The following is an 18,424-nucleotide window of genomic DNA, read 5'->3' as shown; positions in this document are numbered from 1 at the left end:
TCAGGCAATGCAGTGGGCTGGGACCGGCTGGGTAGTGTGGCAGGCGTGTGGCTGTGACACAGGCACGGCCTGGGAAGCGGTCACTGGAGCCAGAGCTGGAGTTGGAGCTGGTGGAGTTCTCTTTGATCTGTGCCCCTCCTCCTAGCCTCCAGGATGGCAGAGATTGTCGCTTCTCTGACAGAGAGCACGTTCTCAGGCTTGGAAGATTCTAGCAGTGACAGGAGTGAAGATGACTCAGCAGAGGGAGAAGATAGGATCAGCAGTGATGGAGAAGACCACTGGGCCACAGGTGCAGGCCGGGACCTCTTCCCCAAGGACAGAGGACATCTGGAACATGGTGGGCATGGGCATTGGGCACGGATGGCAGGCACAGCTACGAGCCCCTGCATACTCGTGACAAGCTGGACCAGGTTCTGGACAAAGTGGATGATCCTGACTACCGGTGCATGATGCAGGACTGGATGACAGGGCACGACTTATGGCTGACTGATGAGCAGGTAGCCCTGGCATGGTGGCTGCAGAGGGGCCAGTTGGGGGACATGAGCTTCGATCCGTATGAGCTGGCTATGGACTTCTTCACTGGGGACCTGGTGTTCCACTCAGTAACCAGCTGACCTGCTGACAAGCACAGCGTCATCCCATCCCTGGTGGAGAAGGAGAGGGTCTCTCACTTGGGGCAAATGCCATTAAGATGGGCCAGATGCAGCTTCACGGGCCCCAGAACCCCACCCCTAGCTTCAGTAATCTGTGGGTGTGGAAGACCCCGATGTTGGGCCGGATAAGCACAAGATACACATACCCACTCCCAAGCTGGTCCTCGGCGTCACACTGAGTTCTACGGCCCACCTCCTGCGTATCTGCCCAGCGAAGAGGTGTGGGAGCAATGGGAGCCAGGTGAGAGGAAGCCCACCTTCCCGCCACGCAAGTTTCTGAACCTGCGGGGTGTGCCTGTGTATAGCTGTTTCCTCCAGGAATGCTTCACATGCTGCCTTGACCTCTACTGTGTCCACGGCAGTGCAAGGTGAGGGTGAATGTGAACCCTGAAGACCTCGTCCCCAAACTGTCCCAGCTGCAGGACCCGCAGCCTTTCCTCGCATGTCAGGTCCTCGTCTCTAGAGGCCCCAGCAACCTTGTCCACCACCTTAGTGTCATCCTGGAGAGGGCCAGTGGCTGGCTTCAGGCTCTGACGATGGCTTACTATGACTCTGGGAGGTGGCTGCCACCCGCTGCATGAGGACCGTGCCCGTTGTGGGTATGCTGAGGAGTATTGGCCGGAACACTCACACCACCATCTGCCTGGTGGCTGTGGCTGTAGAGGACGTGGTGCTGCTACTGATCCTGGCCTTGGGGGCCCAGCTGGTGGTGGGCAGCGAGGACCAGCTGCTGTGTGCCTTCATCCCACCTGAGATGCCGGCCATTCAGCCTGCCTACTGGCTGGAGGCCCCAGAGGAGAAACGCCAGGGGGGACCTGTGGCTGCACATTCGCCATGGGAAGCCTGTGACTCTGTTGACCTGGCATGGGTGTGGGGACTTCTTGGCTGTGGTCCTGGCCCCTGCAGGCCACACACAGGTGCTGATCCACTAGCTGAGCTGGCGCTGCAGGCAGACCCCCTTCTGCAGCCATGGCCAGGTGCTGTGGGTAGCCTTCTACTCTGTCCCGTCCTTTGTGTTAGTGACTTTCCAGTGCAGCATCTGCCTTTACTATCTCCTGTGCCAGGAGCTCACCCAGAAGCTGAGACCGAACTGTAAGTGGGTGTCCAGCCTGGCAGTGCACCCTGCAGGGGACAAGGTCATCTGTGGGAGCTATGACAGCAAGCTGGTGTGGTTTGATCTGGACCTTTCTGGTGAGCCGTACAGGGTGGTGAGGCACCACAGGACGACCCAAGGGCTGTGGCCTTCCACACCTGGTACCAGGTCTTCACATCTAGCTCTGACCACGGAGTGTCATTGTCTGCCAGTGACCTGCTGCAGAACCAACTGCTGGTGCCTGTGAAGGTGCTGTGGGGACACGTGCTGAGCCAAGACCTGGGTGTACTGGATGTGGCTTTCTCCCCTGGCCCCAGCTGTGGGTTTTCTCAGGGGCCAATGGCACCATCTGCCTCTTCACCTAAGCCACCCTGTTTCCTGAGGGGCCAGGCCATGTGTTTGCTCAGGATCTTAATAGAGGTGTTCGCCCAGCTTGGGGGGAAAAAAAAGAGCAATGCGAATAATAGTAGCTTACAATATATTCATCATTTCATCTGCTTCGGATTCAGCCTCCCTCTCTCCCTCTGCCCCTCCCCTGCTCGTGCTTTGTCTCTCCCTCTCTCTCAAAAATTAAAAAAATTTTTTTCCCTTCAGAATCAAATTTTCCTTATGCTATGTTATAGCAGAGTATATTTAATTGATTTACTTATAGTCATTAAGTTTAGCTTGCTTATTATATGCTGAGTTTCTGAATAGCTTTTGGCACTGGGGGTACAGTGTGTGTGCTGAGAAACCTTGTAGACCAATCTAATGAAGACACGGTCTCAATTTTTCCTTTTTTCCATTGGATAGGAATTTTATGCTGTCAAATACAGGTATTCCTGCTTTAATAGAACTTGTTATGCCAAGGCACAGATAAAGCATTTAAATCAGTTATAAATTGATACTATAGTAAGATTCACCACATTGATTACAGACTTTTATAGCTCTTTGATGATAGTTGGTTTACAAAACTTGGTTTATATAGGATTTCACATAGTACAAGATGGGGGATCCCTCTGTATAATTCCATTGAGTGAACCTTAAAAATCACCTTGGCCATTTGTTCTTGTAGAATCTTCAGTTGTCCTCATTTCTCATGCGTACATTTTTTTCTTTGTGATTTGTAGGCATCATGACCGGAAGATGTGTATAATAGGACTGAGTATCCTTTTGGAATTGCAAAATCGACCTCCTGCAGTAGATGCTGTGGTGGGACAGATTGTACCCTCAATTCTTTTCCTTTTCCTTGGCCTAAAGCAGGTTTGTGCTACCAGACAACTGGTAAACCAGGAAGATCGCTCAAAAGCAGAGAAGGCTGATATGGAAGAAAACGGTAAAGTCTTCTAATTGTAATGAATGCTAGAATTGATTTTGATTTGAGCATGCATTTTCTCTGAATTTTAGTCTATTTGGAATCATTCAGTTACATTCTTTGGCTTGTTGCACATTTAACAAATATTTTGGGTTTGGTTGACATATCCTGTAATGTAAATTTAAATCTGTTAATTTTTTGACATTTAAATAATTTTTGAGCTTAATGAATGTTGTTAAACTCTGAGAAATTCAGATACATTTATAACAGAATCAAATAGTTTTGACAATGAGTTAGGAAGCAGTATTTCATTTTCTTGTTTGTGCCAATAGTCTCTGTGAAGTCGGCAGCATGAATTCAATGAACCATTAGTTAAGGGAAGTATCAGTATAACAGATTAATAGAATGCCTGATGTTTTTTTTTAATGGTTCTTAAAAATTGTAATTGGGAGAAACTTATGTTTTACGTATTATTAAATTTGGAGTAAAGTACATAAATGAAGGTTATTTGCTTAATTGACAGAATAAGATTGTTAGAGTCAAGGATATTAGATCTTTATTTGATGATAATTGCAAAACTACTTGCTTGCATGCAGGAAGTAACCTAATCCAACTCCAAATGGAGTTTTTTCCCTCTTCCAGTTAAAAGCAGAATTTCTCCCCCTTCCCTTCCCCTCCCTTCCTTCATATAATTTACTGTCAAATTAGCTAGCATACAGTGTGCTCTTGGCTTCAGGAGTAGATTCCCTTGATTCATCTCTTACATACAACACCCTGTGCTCATCCCAACAAGTGCCCTCTTCAGTGCCCATCACCCATTTTCCCCATCCCCCTGCTTCCATCAACCTTCAGTTTGTGCTCTGTATTTAAGAGTCTCTTATGTTTGTCTCCCTCTCCATTTGTAACTATTTTTTGTTTTCTTCCCTTCCCCCATGGTCTTCTCTTACGTTTTCACTCTTATGTGGAATTTGAGAAACTTACGATATCTGTTAAAAACAGAATTTCTTTAAATGAGAAAAATCAGAATGTTTCATGTAAAACATACAAGTGTAGATTTAAACATTTTGCATTTAATTCGCATCATCCTAGTTTGGGTACGAGGAATGGTACTCTTCTCTAACTCCTAACATAGAGCACAACTTCTGATCTAATTTGCTTTCCGGAATTCTATGTAGGACTTCTTTACTAGAAGGGTTTTTATTCTTTTGCTAAGTATAGGCCAACAATTATAGAATTCTTTTTTTCAGTTCTAATTTTTTGTTTTGTAAACTGTTGGCTTATAACTAATATGACGTGAGAAAAAATTTCTGGTAATTTTCCAGACTTTCCTGTTCAATTTGTGCTTAAGTATAGAATGACTAATTAGGAAAGGTATTTCTTGCTATTTTTGTCATATATATGTGTCATATATACGTATATATACGTGTGTGTGTGTATGTATGATCAAAACTTCTGTTGCTTGCCTTATCCCTAAAACTACTTTGCCATTTAATTCAGGTGCTTTAGTGTGGTATGTTTTATAGAAATAGTTTTGGAATAATACTGCCTGGTTTGGGTTTTACTCTAGGTTTTTCTGTCTTGGGTTGATTTTGTTCTGCATTTACTATCTTCCAGTTATTTATAATATTGGGCTAACTGCTTAGAACAGATCAGCCCTGAAAATAGAAACAGAATCCATGGTGATATGCAATTCAGCTTTCCACTTTTCAACACACATGTAGCTATTTTTTCTTTATTTCTGTATTTTTATGTTTCTATTAGCAGAAATGACCTCATTTGAACACTTCTGAGTAGTTTGTAATCAACTGAATTAACTGTTGAGAGACCCAAATTCTCAATGGGAACTCATTGTTACCTAAAACACATGCACTGGGGCGCCGGGGGCCCAGTCAGTTAAGTGTCCGACTTCGGCTCAGGTCATGATCTTGCGGTTCGTGAGTTGGAGCCCTGTATCAGGCTGTGTGCTGACAGCTTAGAGCCTGGAGCCTGCTTTGGATTCAAATCTCCCTCTCTCTGCCTCTCCCCCGCTTGCACTCTCTCTCTCTCAGAAATAAACATTAAAAAAAATGTACTGACTACACAATTTTTTTGACAAAAAACTTGGGACTCTGATTAATTAGCATCTTTATATAAATGAATATGAGACAGCCATAGCAAAACAGTAGTAATGTCCAGTGGACTATAGATTTAGGGTTACTTGGAAATTGTTTTCAGTGAGGAGTATAAAGTCATTTTTTTTTTAAATGTTTATTTAGTTTTGAGAGAGAGAAAGAGTGCAAGCAGGGAGGGGCAGAGAGAGGAGGAGACAAAGAATCTGAAGCAGGCTCCAGGCTCTGAGCTGTCAGCACAGAGCCTGATGTGGGGCTAGAACTCACGAACTATGAGATCATGACCTGAGTTGAAGTTGGATGCTTAACTGACTGAGCCACCCAGGTGCCTCTAAAGTCATTTTCAATTTAACAAACTATAAAGTTTTATTTTTAGAATTTCATGTAAAAATAGGCGGTAGTTTTTCCATTTCCAGAATGTCATTTTATAATTTTTGTTCTGTGGAATTTTATGTTTTGTCCTTTTGTGTTCTGATTCTTTTTAAATAATTAATGGATTGCCAGAGGAGATTTCAAGTGATGAAGAGGAGACGAATGTAACCGCTCAAGCAATGCAGTCGAATAACGGAAGAGGTGAAGATGAGGAGGAGGAGGAGGATGATTGGGATGAAGAAGTGTTGGAAGAAACTGCCCTTGAGGGATTCAGCACTCCACTTGACCTTGACAATAGTGTGGATGAATATCAAATTTTTACACAAGCTCTGCTAAGTATGTCTTTACTCCCTAAATTTTTAGATATTTTCTCTAAATTCTTTCTTTATTTCCTTCGGTTTAAAAATTGTTTTGGGAATTGTCCAAAATCAGTTTAGATGTTAAGTTTGGTTTTAGTTGTGGTGAGATGTCCAAATGGAAAAATCTGGGAGGCTTAGAGCATGGTTTTGCCTCAAGCACTAACTTGAGTTCTTGGTGTGGGAGTGAAGCCGAAACTGCAGGTACGGGGAAAATCTGGCGGAACATGGTAGCATGTGAATAGAGGTGTTTGCCAAGATCTGGATTTTAGGGAGCATAGTAAAACCCCAGGAGGAAGAGATGGCGAAGGAGGTCGAGAACTGGGGCAACACAGAGATTTGCAATGTCCTAACCTTCCTCTGATAGCCCCACATGGTTAGATATGTAGTGGGTACTCAGAAATGATCATGTACTTTTGTTCTCTGTAATGATAATTTTCACTAGACTCTTATCTTTTTCTTCTTCTACACACTCCCCAAATGCAACAGCTGTGCAGAATCGGGATGCTGCCTGGTACCAGCTGCTGATGGCACCGCTCAGTGAGGACCAGAGGAGGGCGCTGCAGGAGGTGTATACCCTGGCAGAGCACCGGAGGACAGTAGCAGGTCAGCCAGCTGCATTCCCAGATTGGAGGGCATCAGCGTGCCAGTAGTCAGTCTTATTAATGAGCAACCTTCTTACCTTCTTAATGAGCCTTGTGGCACATAAAGACTGTTTTAAAAATTGTTAGAGGCCAGCCTTTCAAGATAATTATTATTGTATGATTTTTTTTTTTTTAATCACTGATCATGATATCTTAGCTCTGCAAAACCCTGTGCATTAATAGGTGTCTTTTAGTGGTGGTGGTATTCATGTACTTACCCTCTGTTTTGGAGCCAGTTCACTTCATGAATTCTTACAAGGAGCTTGTCTTCCTGGAAAAGAAACACTCTTCATTTCTTTTGCTGGGATTTACATGTTAGTGATTCTTGTTGATTTTCAGTTTTTGACTTGGAGAAATTGTTCTATGCAGATATTATTATGGTCACTCCTAGAAAATCAGTGGAAAAAAAATTGTAATTACAAAAATACTTTAGTGCAAAACATGGAATAGGCACCTGGAATTTAGAACCTAAGTTCTTCTGCATAGAGTTCTCTTGTCAGCCCTGCACAGAGTCGGTATCAGGAGAATTCTGGGTACACTTTCAGCAGTAGCCTATAGAACTATTAAAAAAACCACTTTGCACTTTTTCATTTTGTCATTTTTCCTGGAAGTTGGGGGAGGTAAAGTTTTTCCATTTTGTTCATTTTTAGCAGTTTTTCTGTAATAGTAACATAACTACTTACTGACATAGCCCTATTAAAAGCTGATACTCAGGGACTTCCAATGGGTGGATCCTGAGCTCACGTCACCCCACAGATACAACTAGGTAACGCTCACATCAGGGTAAATAACCCAGAAAATGACCCAGAGACGGCAGAACAAACTCTACAACTAAATGTAGAGAAGAGTCCACATCAGAGAGGATAGAAGAGTGGAGATGCAGTGGGAAGCTAAATGGACTATGGGTCTGTCCACTGGAGGGAGGGATCCGCAGGTGTGGAGACGAGAGAGAACAGACCATCATGGTGCGAGCTTGCATGGGAAGATGAATCCCTATAACGTTTGGCTTTGGAAACCAGAGGGACCAAATTTCATGAGTTCTGACAGTCAGCAGGTTCAGTTCTGGGAGAGTCTGGAGGGTGATAGGAAACTGAGTCCTCATCCCTTTAAAGACAGCACAGCCTGCAGAAACACAGCATAGAAGCAGTACTTTGAAAAATGCCCGGGGCATACAAGAGGGCATTTGTGTGTCCCAGAGAGACTGAGATTGCTGGAAGACACCTCCAGGAACAAGGAGCTGGTGGGTGCCATTTCCCTTCCTTGCCCTCCGGCATAAACACTCAGACACCTGCAGGAACCAGCCTGGAGCTGGCATTCACTACCTAACTTGTTTATACTATGCCCCACCCTTTTTAGCTGGGCCTGCCTCAGTTCTGGTGCTGTGGGCCCCCTTCCCTAGAAGACCATTGCAAACTGCCAACACCATGCCTCTCTACTGTGCGCATTGCGGGGTCTCAGTCCCAGCAGTGGCAGCTGGTCACCTGTGGAGGACGCAAGAACCTTATTAAAACTGTGCACCCTGCACCAAAAACTATAAAATACCTAGGAATCTAACCAAAGAGGTGAAAAATCTATACACTGAAAACTATAGAAAGCTTATGAAAGAAATTGAAGAAGACACAAAAAAATGGAAAAAGATTCCATGCTCCTGGATAGGAAGAACAAATATTGTTAAAATGTTAACACTACCCAAAGCAATCTACATATTCATGGCAATACCTATCAAAATAACACCAGCATTCTTCACAGAGCTAGAACAAATAATCCTAAAATTTGTATGGAACCAGAAAAGACCCTGAATAGCCAAAGCAATCTTGATAAAAGAAAACCAAAGCAGGAGGCATCACAATCCTGGACTTTAAGCTGTATTATAAAGCTGTAATCATCAAGATAACACGAACAGATCTGGCACAAAAGCAGACACTCAGATCAATGGAACAGAATAGAAAACCCAGAAATGGACCCACAAATGTATGGCTAACTAATCTTTGACAAAGCAGGAAAGAATATCCAATGGAAAAAAAGACTGTCACTTCAGCAAATGTTGCTGGGGAAACTGGACAGCAACATGCTGTTAAGTGAACCTGGACCACTTTTTTACACCATACACAAAAATAAACTCAAACTAAGGGGATAAAAGACCTAAATGTAAGACAGGAAAATCCTCGAGGAGAAAGCAGGCAAAAACCTCTTTGATCTTGGCCACAGCAACTTCTTACTCAACACGTCTCCAGAGCAAAGGAAAACAAAAGCAAAAATGAACTATTGGAACCTCATCAAAATAAAAAGCTTCTGCACAGCAAAGGAAACAATCATCAAAACTAAAAGGCAACCAATGGAATGGGAGAAGATATTTGCAAATGACATATCAGACAAAGGGTTAGCATCCAAAATCTATAATTTTTTAAAATATTTATTTATTTTTGAGAGACAGAAACAGAGTATGAGCAGGGGAGGGGCAGAGAGAGAGGGAGACACAGAATTCGAAGCAGGCTGCAGGCTCTGAGCTGTCAGCACAGAGCCTGGTGCAGGATTCGAACCCACGAACCGTGAAACCATGACCTGAGCCGAAGTCAGACGCTTAATTGACTGAGCCACCCAGGCGCCCCAGTGTCCAAAATCTATCAAGAACTTATCAAACTCAACACCCCAAAAACAATCCAGTGAAGAAATGGGCAAAAGGCATGAATAGACACTTCTCCAGAGACATCCAGATGGCCAACTGACACATGAAAAAATGCTCAACATCACTCATCATCCGGGAAATACAGATCAAAACCACCATGAGATACCACCTCACACCTGTCAGAATGGCTAACATTAACAACTCAGGCAACATCATATATTGGCAAGGATGCAGAGAAAGAGGATTTCTTTTGCACTGCTGGTGGGGATGCAAACTGGTGCAGCCACCCTGGAAAACAGGATGGAGGTTCCTCAAAAATCCAAAAATAGAACTACCCTACAACCCAGCAATTGCACTGCTAGGTATTTATCCAAGGGATACAGGTGTGCTGTTTCGAAGGGACGCATGCACCCCACTGTTTATAGCAGCACTATTGACAATAACCAAAGTATGGAAAGAGCCCAAATGTCCATCGATGGATAAATGGATAAAGAAGATGTGGGGTGTGTGTGTGTGTGTGTATACACACACACAAACACACACAATGGAGTATTAGTCAGCAATCAAGAAGAATGCAATCTTGCCAATTGCAACTACGTGGATGGAACTAGAGGGTATTATGCTAGGCGAAAATAGAGAAAGACAAATATCATATGACTTCATTCATATGAAGACTTTAAGATGCAAAACAGATGAACACAAGGGAAGAGAAGCAAAAATAATATAAAAACAGGGAGGGGGACAAAACATAAGAGACTCTTACATATGGAGAACAAACAGAGGGTTACTGGAAGCGTTGTGGGAGGGGGGTTGGGCTAAATGGGTAAGGGGCATTAAGGAATCTACCCCTGAAATCTTTGTGCTATGTGCTAACTAACTTAGATGTAAATTAAAAAAAAACCAACACACACACACTGTGCACCCTGCCTCTGCATGCTTTGCAGATCGGTCTGGCCAGCCATGGTCTCCAGGGCAGAGACACATCCCCTCTGGCAGAGGACCAGCACCACCTTGTTAAAACTGCATGCCATGCTCTACCCACTACTTTCAAGAGCAAGAGATGTAGCTGAATTTCCTAACACAGAGAAACACAGAAAGTTACACAAAATGAGACAGAGAAATATGTCCCAAATGAAAGAAAAGGAAAAAACAATAGCAAGACACCTAAGCCAAACAGAGATAAGTAATATGCTTGATAGAGAAATTAAAGTAATGGTCATAAAGATACTTGCTGGACTTGAAGTAACAGTGGAGGATTTTTAACAGAGAAAACAATGAAAAAGAACCAGTCAGAGATGAAGAACATGATAATTGAAATTAAAATTACAGTAAGTGGAATAAATAGTAGACTAGAGGAAACAGAATGGATCGGTGACCTGGAGGACAGAATAATGGAAATTAAGGTGAGCGGGTGAGAGGAAGACAAATTATGCAAAATGAGAATAGACTTAGGGAACTCAGTGACTCCATCAGGTTTGATAACATTCACATTATAGGGATGCCAGAAGAAGAGAGAAAAGGGGGCAGAAAGTTCATTTGAAGAAATAATAGCTGAAAGCTTCCCCAATCTGGGGAAGAAAACAAATCCAGATCCAGGAGGTACAGAGATTTCCCAACAAAAACAACCAAAGGAGGTCCATTTCAAGATACATAGCAATTAAGATGGCAAAAAGTAGTGACAAAGAGAATTTTACAAGCAGCAACAGAGAAGGAGAAAGTTATGTACAAGGCTATCAGTGGATTTTTCAGCAGAAATTTTGCAGGCCAGATGCGAGCGACAAGATATATTTAGAGTGCTGGAAGGAAAAAAATCTGCCACCAATAATATTCTATCCAGCAAGGCTATCATGCAGAATAGAAGGAGAGATAAAGAGGTTCCCAAACAAAAGTTAAAGAAATTCATGACCACTAAACCAGCACTACAAGAAATGTTAAAGGGGACTCTTTTAGTGGAAAACAAAAACCATGAGTAATAAAAGTAGGAAGCACACAAAAGAAGTAAAAATAACTATATCTGTAAATACCAGTAAAAGACTCACAAAAGGATATAAAGTATGACACCATATACCTAATATATGCGGGGGGCGGGGGAAGGACAGGACTAAAGAATGGTTTCAAACTTAAGTGACCATCAACTTAACATAGACTGCTATATATAGCAGATGTTATATACAAACCTAATGGTAACCACAAATCAAAACCAGTAATATGCAAAAAATAAAGAGAAAGGAATCCAAGTATATCACTAAAGAAAGCCAGCTTTTGGGGAGGGAAGAGAGCAAGGGAAGAAAGGAATGGAGAAGAACTACAAAAATAACCACAAAACAAGTCACAAAATGGCAATAAATACATACCTATAAATAATTACTTCAAATGGACTAGGGGCACCTGGGTGGCTCAGTCGGTTAAGTGTCCGACTTCGGCTCAGGTCATGATCTCGTGGTTTGTGAGTTTGAGCCTTGCATCGGGCTCTGTGCTGAGAGCTCAGGGCCTGGAGCCTGCTTCGGATTCTGTGTCTCCCCCTCTCTCTGCCCCTCCCCTGCTCATGCTCTGTCTCTGTCTCAAAAATAAAACATTAAAAAAAACCCTAAAAAATAAATGGAATAAATTCTCTAGTCAAAGACTGAGAGTGATGGAACAGATGAAAAAACAAGACCCATCTATATACTGCCTTCAAGAGACTCATTTCAGACCCAAAGGCATGTGCAGACTGAAGGAAAAACAGTTATCATGCAAATGGAAGCAAAAAGAAAGCCAGGGTAGCAATATTTATATTGGGGAAAATAGATGTTAAAACAAAGACTTAACAAGAGACAAAGAAAGGACCCTACATAATTTTAAAGGGAACAATAAGAAGATAAAACAGTTGTAAATATTTATGCACCCAACATGGGAACACACAAATACATGAAACAATTAGTTCCTTTATTTGTTATTAACTGATAGTAATACAGTAATAGGAAGGGACTCCAAGACCCCCCCCCCCCCCCCCATATCAAAGAAGAGATATCCAAACAGGAAATCAAGATGGAAATAATGGCTTTGAAGGACATACTGGATCAGATGGATTTAACAGATATATTCAGAACCTTCTGTCCTAAAACGGCAGAATACACATTTTTTTCAACTGCACATGAAACATTCTCCACAGTAGATCACGTATCAGGCCACAAAACAAGTTTTGACAAATTCAAAAAGATTGAAGTCATATGCATCTTTTCTGAGCAGAATGCTATGAAAGTAGAAATGAACCACAAGAAAAAACCTGGAAAGAACACAAGTACATGGAGATTAAATAACATGCTACTAAATAATGAATGAGTCAACCAAGAAATCAAAGAAGAAATAAAAAGATACATGGAGACAAATGAAAATGAAAACACAGTGGTCAAAGATTGTTGGGAGCAGCAAAAGTCATCCTCAACAGAGAAGATAATAATGATACCAGTCTACTTCAAGAAACAAGAAAAATCTTAACCTTACACCCGAGGAAACAAGAAAAAAAGAACAAATCCCCAAACTAGCAGAAGGAAGGAAATAATAATGATTAGAGCAGAAATAAATGATATAGAAACTGAAAAACAATAGATCAATAAAACCAGGAGCTGGTTCTGTGAAAAGATCAACAAAAATTAACAAACCTTTAGCTGTACCCATCAGAGAGAGAAAGGACTCAAAATCAGAAATGAAAGAGGAGAAGTAACACCACAGAAATACAAAGGATTGTAAGAGAATATTGTGAAAAATTATATGCCAATGAATTGGACAACCTATAAGAAATGGGTAACTTCTTAGAAACATTGCCAGTACTGAACCAGTTCTCCCAAAACTGAACCAGGAAGAGATAGACTATTTGAACAGATCAGTTACTGGCAATGAAATTGAATCAGTAATCAAAAGACTCCCAACAAACAAAAGTCCAGGACCACATGACTTCACAGGTGAATTCTACCAGACATTTAAAGAAGAGTTAATACCTATTCTTCTTAAACTTTTCAAAGAAATAGAAGAGGAGGCAAAACTTCCAAATTCATTCCATGAGGCCAGCATTACTTTGATACCAAAACCAGATAAAGATACCACAAAAAGAACTACCAGGCCAATATCTCTGGTGAAGACAGATTCAACAATCCTCAACAAAATATTAGCACACTAAATCCAACACTATGTTAAAAAAAATCATTCATCACAATCAAGTGAGATTTATTCCCAGGATGCAAGAGTGGTTCGATACTTGCAAATCAACCAATGTGATATATCACATTAATAAGACAAAGTATAAAAACCATATGATCATTTCAGTAGATGCAGAAAAAACATTTGACAAAGTACAACATCCATTCATGATAATAACATTCAACAAAGTGGTAGATGGAACATAGCTCAATATAATAAAGACTACATGTGAAAAACCCACAGCTAACATCAGACTGAATGGTGAAAAACAGTTTTTCTTCTAAGATCAGGAACAAGACAAGGATGTCCACTCTCACCACTTTTATTCAACATAGTACTGCAAGTTCTAGCCACAGCTTGAGACAAAAAGGGATAAAGGCATCCAAATTCATAAGGAGGAAGTAAAACTTTCACTATTTGCAGATAACATGGGATTGTATACATAGAAAACTTAAAGACTCCATTGAAGAACTACTAGAACTGATAAATGAGTTCATTAAGGTCGTGGGATACAAAATCAACATGCATTTGTATACACTTATAATGAAATGTCAGAGAAATTAAGAAAACAATCCCATTTACAATCACACCAAAAAGAGTAAAATACTTAGGAATAAACTTAACCAAGAAGGTAAAAGACCTATAGTTTGAAAAGTATAAAACATTGGAAGAATGTTGTTAAAAAGTCCATACTACTCAAAGCAATCTACAGATTTAAGGCAATCCCTATCAAAGTACCAACAGTAGTTTTCACAGAACTACAACAATCTTTTTTTAAAATTATTTTTAATGTTATATTTATTTTTGAGAGAAAGGGAGCAGGGGAGGTGCAGAAAGAGAGGGAGACGCAGAATCTGAAGCAGGCTCCAGGCTCTGAGTTGTCAGCATAGAGCCCGATGCAGGGCTCAAACTTGTGAACTGTGAGATCATGACTGGAGCTGAAGTCGGACGCTTACCAAATGAGCCACCCATGTGCCCCTAGAACAAACAGTCTTAAAATTTGTGTGGAACCACAGAAGACCCCAAATAAAGCAGTCTTGAAAAAGAAAAAACTGGAGGTATCACAATCCCAGATTCCAAGGTATATTACAAAGCTGTAGTAATCAAGACAGTATGGTACTGGCACAAAAATAGACACACAGATCAAGATGAAGAACGGAAAGCTCATAAATAAACGCATAATTATATGGCCAGTAAATCTGTGACAAAGGAGGCAAGAATATGCAATAGAACAGAGTCTCTTCAATAGTTTTGGGAAAAGTGGACCACTTTCTTACACCATATACAAAAATAAACTCAAAATATATTAAGGACATAAATGGGAGACCTGGAACCATAAACTTACAGAAGAGAGTACAGGCAGTAATTTTTCTGACATCAGCTATACCTGATGTCTATAACGTCTCTCTAGATCAGTTTCCTGAGGTAAGGGAAACAAAATCAAAAATAAACTGTTGGGATTACATCATGATAAAAACTTCTGCACAGCAAAGGAAACAACCAACAAAACTAAAAGCCTACTGAATGGGAAAGAGATTTGCAAATGACAGTCCAGTAAATGGTTAGTGTAAGTTATTCATACAACATAACACCCAGAAAACAATCCATTTAAAAAATGGTCAGAACACTTGAACAGACATTTGTCCAAAGAAGATATCCAGATGGCCAACAGACAGTGTAAAAAGATGCTCAGCATCACTCATCATCAGAGAAATGCAAATCAAAAGCATGATGAGACATCACCTTACACCTATCAGACTGGCTAGAATAAAAAACACAAGAAACAACAAGTGTTGTCAAGGATGTAGAGAAAAAGGAAACCCTGTGCACTGTTGATGGGAATGCAAATTGGTGCAGCCACTGTGGGAGACAGTATGGAGGTTCCTCAAAAAGTGAAAAATAGAACTACCATATGATCCAGTAATTGCACTACTGGGTATTTAGCTATAAGGAATACAAAAACACTAATCAAAGATATGTATATGTATATGTACATGTATGTGTACATGTATGTGTGTATATATATGTATGTGTGTATATATGTATGAGTGTATATATATGTATGTATATATGTATGTGTATATATGTATATATATGCATATATATATACACACACACACACACACACACACACACCCCTGTGTTTATTGCTATTATTATTTACAATAGCCAATTGATAGAAGCAGCCCAGGTGTCCATCAATAGGTGAATGGATAAAGAAATTGTGTATATATATGTACAATGGAATATTATTCAGCTATAAATAAGAATGAAATCCTGTCATTTGCAACAATACGGATGGATCTAGAGAGTATAATGCCAAGCAAGATAAGCCAGTCAGAGAAGGATAAATGCCATATGATTTCACTCATATGCGAAATTTAAGAAACACATGGACAAAGGGGAAAAAAAGACAAACCAAAAAACCCACTCGTAACTAAAGAGAACAAACAGATGGTTACCAGAGGGGAGGTGTGGGGGGGGGGGGCAAAATAGGTGAAAGAGTTCAGGAATATACTTACCTTGATGAGCAGTGGGTGTTGTGTGTAAGTGTTAAATCACTATATTATACACCGGAAACTAATATAACACTGTATATTAACTACACTAGAATTAAAACCAAAAAAGGCTAATGCTTGGTTGGGCAGGATAACTAATATCATAAGTCACAGTCCTTCACAATGCTAAGTATAAATAAATCTAGCTCATTTTAGGTTATTTCCAACTTTGTCACCTTAAATACTCTAATTTTGTCCCCTCCCTTTCTCTTGACAAATACTAGAGGCCAAGAAGAAGATTGAACAACAGGGAGGCTTCACGTTTGAAAACAAAGGAGTCCTCTCCGCATTTAACTTTGGGACTGTGCCCAGCAACAACTGAAAGAAGGAACATCAGCCTACCGAATGTCATCACTATATTTTCCTTCACCGGGGGAATGTGAAGGTCAAGGGGAGGACGACAGTGAGCTGCTTTTCAGCACCCTGCTGCTGTGCCAGATAACTGACATTGGGCAGCACATTTATCCACTCCCTCTTCCCCTTTGACCTTTCTCACCCTGAAATATATATTCTAAGCAGCTACTGTAATGTATGAAATTAAAGAAGAACAAAATCAGTGGACTGAAAAGGACAAATCATATTCTCCAAAGGATGAATGACCAAGGTGGATTTAAAGGATTGAATTGCACGTCTCAGGTTTTTGCCATGCAGAATCAATGGATTTATGCGGATAACAGTGCCTTCTGTTGTACATGAATTATCTGAAAAATTTTTTTGGAGTGCATTGCAATTTTTTTTAAAGCATAAAACATATTTCTAGATATAATGTAAACCTTGGCTATTTGTTGACTTATTCTGCATTTTACTGTGTGATTTTACTGTTAGGCAGTTAGTTACAAGTCACTCTGGTTTCAAAAACATCATTGCTCCCCTTGCTCACCCTGCTGCTGGGGGCTGTCTTCAGGGGTTGTAACATGCACTGGCTCTGGTTTTTCATTGTATGTTTTGAGGCTTTCTTACTAAGTGTCTTATTCCCTCTTCCATCATATATTTGAGCCTTGAAAGGGGTGGTGTTTCTATTGGGGTCAGAAAATATGAGTATAAATTCCATTTATAACCTAATAAGTGAAGGACTCAAAAATTTCTTGGCAGCAAGTGGCAGGAACTCTTTAGTCATTGGAATTAACAATAAGTCCAAGTATATTCTGAATCATGTACTTCATTATGTAATGAATTGGTAATAATACAAAAGCACATTGAACTTCTGGGAGAAGGGTGCTACATTAAGCACGTGGTTTCTGGATGGGGGCTTGCATTTTCAACAACTTATCATTCCAGCTATGTTGGACCTGGGTCCAAAACATTTTCTAACCTTTTTTATCTAGAAAAAATGACCCAAATGAATTTAACTTCTACTTCTCACACATCTGAATTTTCTCCTACCTAATTCATTCTAGCCTTTATTATAGCTCAGTTTGCCTTGTTATATTCTTCAAGGGTTGGGATATTGGTCACTCTTCGATGGTAATGATGCCTACAGAAAATATTGCAGATGGAGGCTGTGGCTCTTTTTATGAACAGATTCAAGACTAGAACATGGATCATAGTCTTTTCGTACAGTAAAGTGAAAGTGTATTTTCCAAACTTAATGTATTACTGGATGTGATACAGTTTTCCATTTTTGTGAAATGTCTGCAGCTTCTATTTCCCCTCAGTTACTGGAGGAATTTTCTCCAGGTGCTTCCTATACTACCATACCTTGTTAATATTAACTCTTTTTAGCATTTTAGGTTATTTAAGTAGTTTTTACAGAAGTAGCCTAAGAAGCCATGAGTTTCAGAGCTAAATGGTCCCTTGCTTTCCTCTGTCCCTCTCTTCCCAAGGCATTGATATTGAATGTGCCAGCTGACAGAAGAGACAGATGGCACTGGGGGGGCATCTTAGATATCTTAAGCTTTGAAACTCTTCTCCACATGTCTAAAATGGTTTCTTTTAACATAAATATGCCTTCACACTGGATTGTAAAAGGCATGTGATTTTATTTTTGTGAGGTATTGTCTTCTACAGTATTAAAGGGAAACAGATATTAATGTGTATCATCCTATCTTGTTTTTGAAGCCAGGGTAGTTGTATAATTTTGTTACCAGCAGTGCTAACCTGAATGTGATCTGGTTACCTTGGAAATGCAGGAACTTATATGAATGTACTGTAAAATAAAACATGGACTGATTCCCAGGATTCTGAACCCCTCTGTGTGAAATCTTCTGAAATGTGGAGGTGCTTTAAGCAGGTGATAAAAATCCTTATTTAGGGGCAGGTGGAGCAAGGTAACTGTTGGCCTGGGAGGGTAACAAGGGCTCATCAGAAGCGACGAGCCTGGGGAGCGGTTGGGAGCTAGAGCCCATCTCATAAATTGTGGTATCCCGAGGAGAAAGATACAAACTCTGAAAAAGCTAAGGCCATTAAGCCACAGCGGGACTTTGAAGGAAAATAAAAAAGGTGCTGGAAAGAGAGCCATTTTCTGATAGACTGTCATCAGATTAGGAGAGGTCAAAGTTGAGTGGAACGGGGACTTCCAGGGAAGATGGCAGAGTAGAAAGATCC

General features: G+C 40.8%; 2 protein-coding genes across 3 annotated transcripts in view; both read left to right on the top strand.

Annotated features, from left to right (window-relative positions):
• The window catches only part of IPO8 (importin 8), an 84,161-nt gene extending 66,103 nt beyond the window's left edge, over positions 1-18,058 (top strand). For both annotated transcript variants that reach the window (XM_027035835.2, XM_053226106.1), the window contains exons 22-25: positions 2,856-3,061; positions 5,653-5,856; positions 6,366-6,482; positions 16,105-18,058. In XM_027035835.2, coding sequence (XP_026891636.1) covers positions 2,856-3,061; positions 5,653-5,856; positions 6,366-6,482; positions 16,105-16,202 — 625 coding nt within the window. In that variant the 3' untranslated portion in view covers positions 16,203-18,058. The remainder of the gene's footprint in view (positions 1-2,855; positions 3,062-5,652; positions 5,857-6,365; positions 6,483-16,104) is intronic.
• On the top strand, positions 8-2,849 carry LOC106977406 (BOP1 ribosomal biogenesis factor). The gene is given in 10 exon segments (XM_027036367.2): positions 8-129; positions 275-674; positions 677-752; positions 755-817; positions 820-999; positions 1,002-1,148; positions 1,151-1,467; positions 1,469-1,880; positions 1,883-2,055; positions 2,058-2,849. Coding segments are annotated over 10 exon segments (1,944 nt in total). The 3' UTR covers positions 2,112-2,849.
• Positions 18,059-18,424: the final 366 nt, after the last annotated feature.

This window comes from Acinonyx jubatus, chromosome B4 (assembly GCF_027475565.1).
Source record: "Acinonyx jubatus isolate Ajub_Pintada_27869175 chromosome B4, VMU_Ajub_asm_v1.0, whole genome shotgun sequence".
In the NCBI taxonomy this organism is placed as follows: Eukaryota; Metazoa; Chordata; class Mammalia; order Carnivora; family Felidae; genus Acinonyx; species Acinonyx jubatus.
The sequence above is the reverse complement of the archived record's forward strand: the minus strand, read 5'-3'. Positions and strand labels throughout refer to the sequence as shown.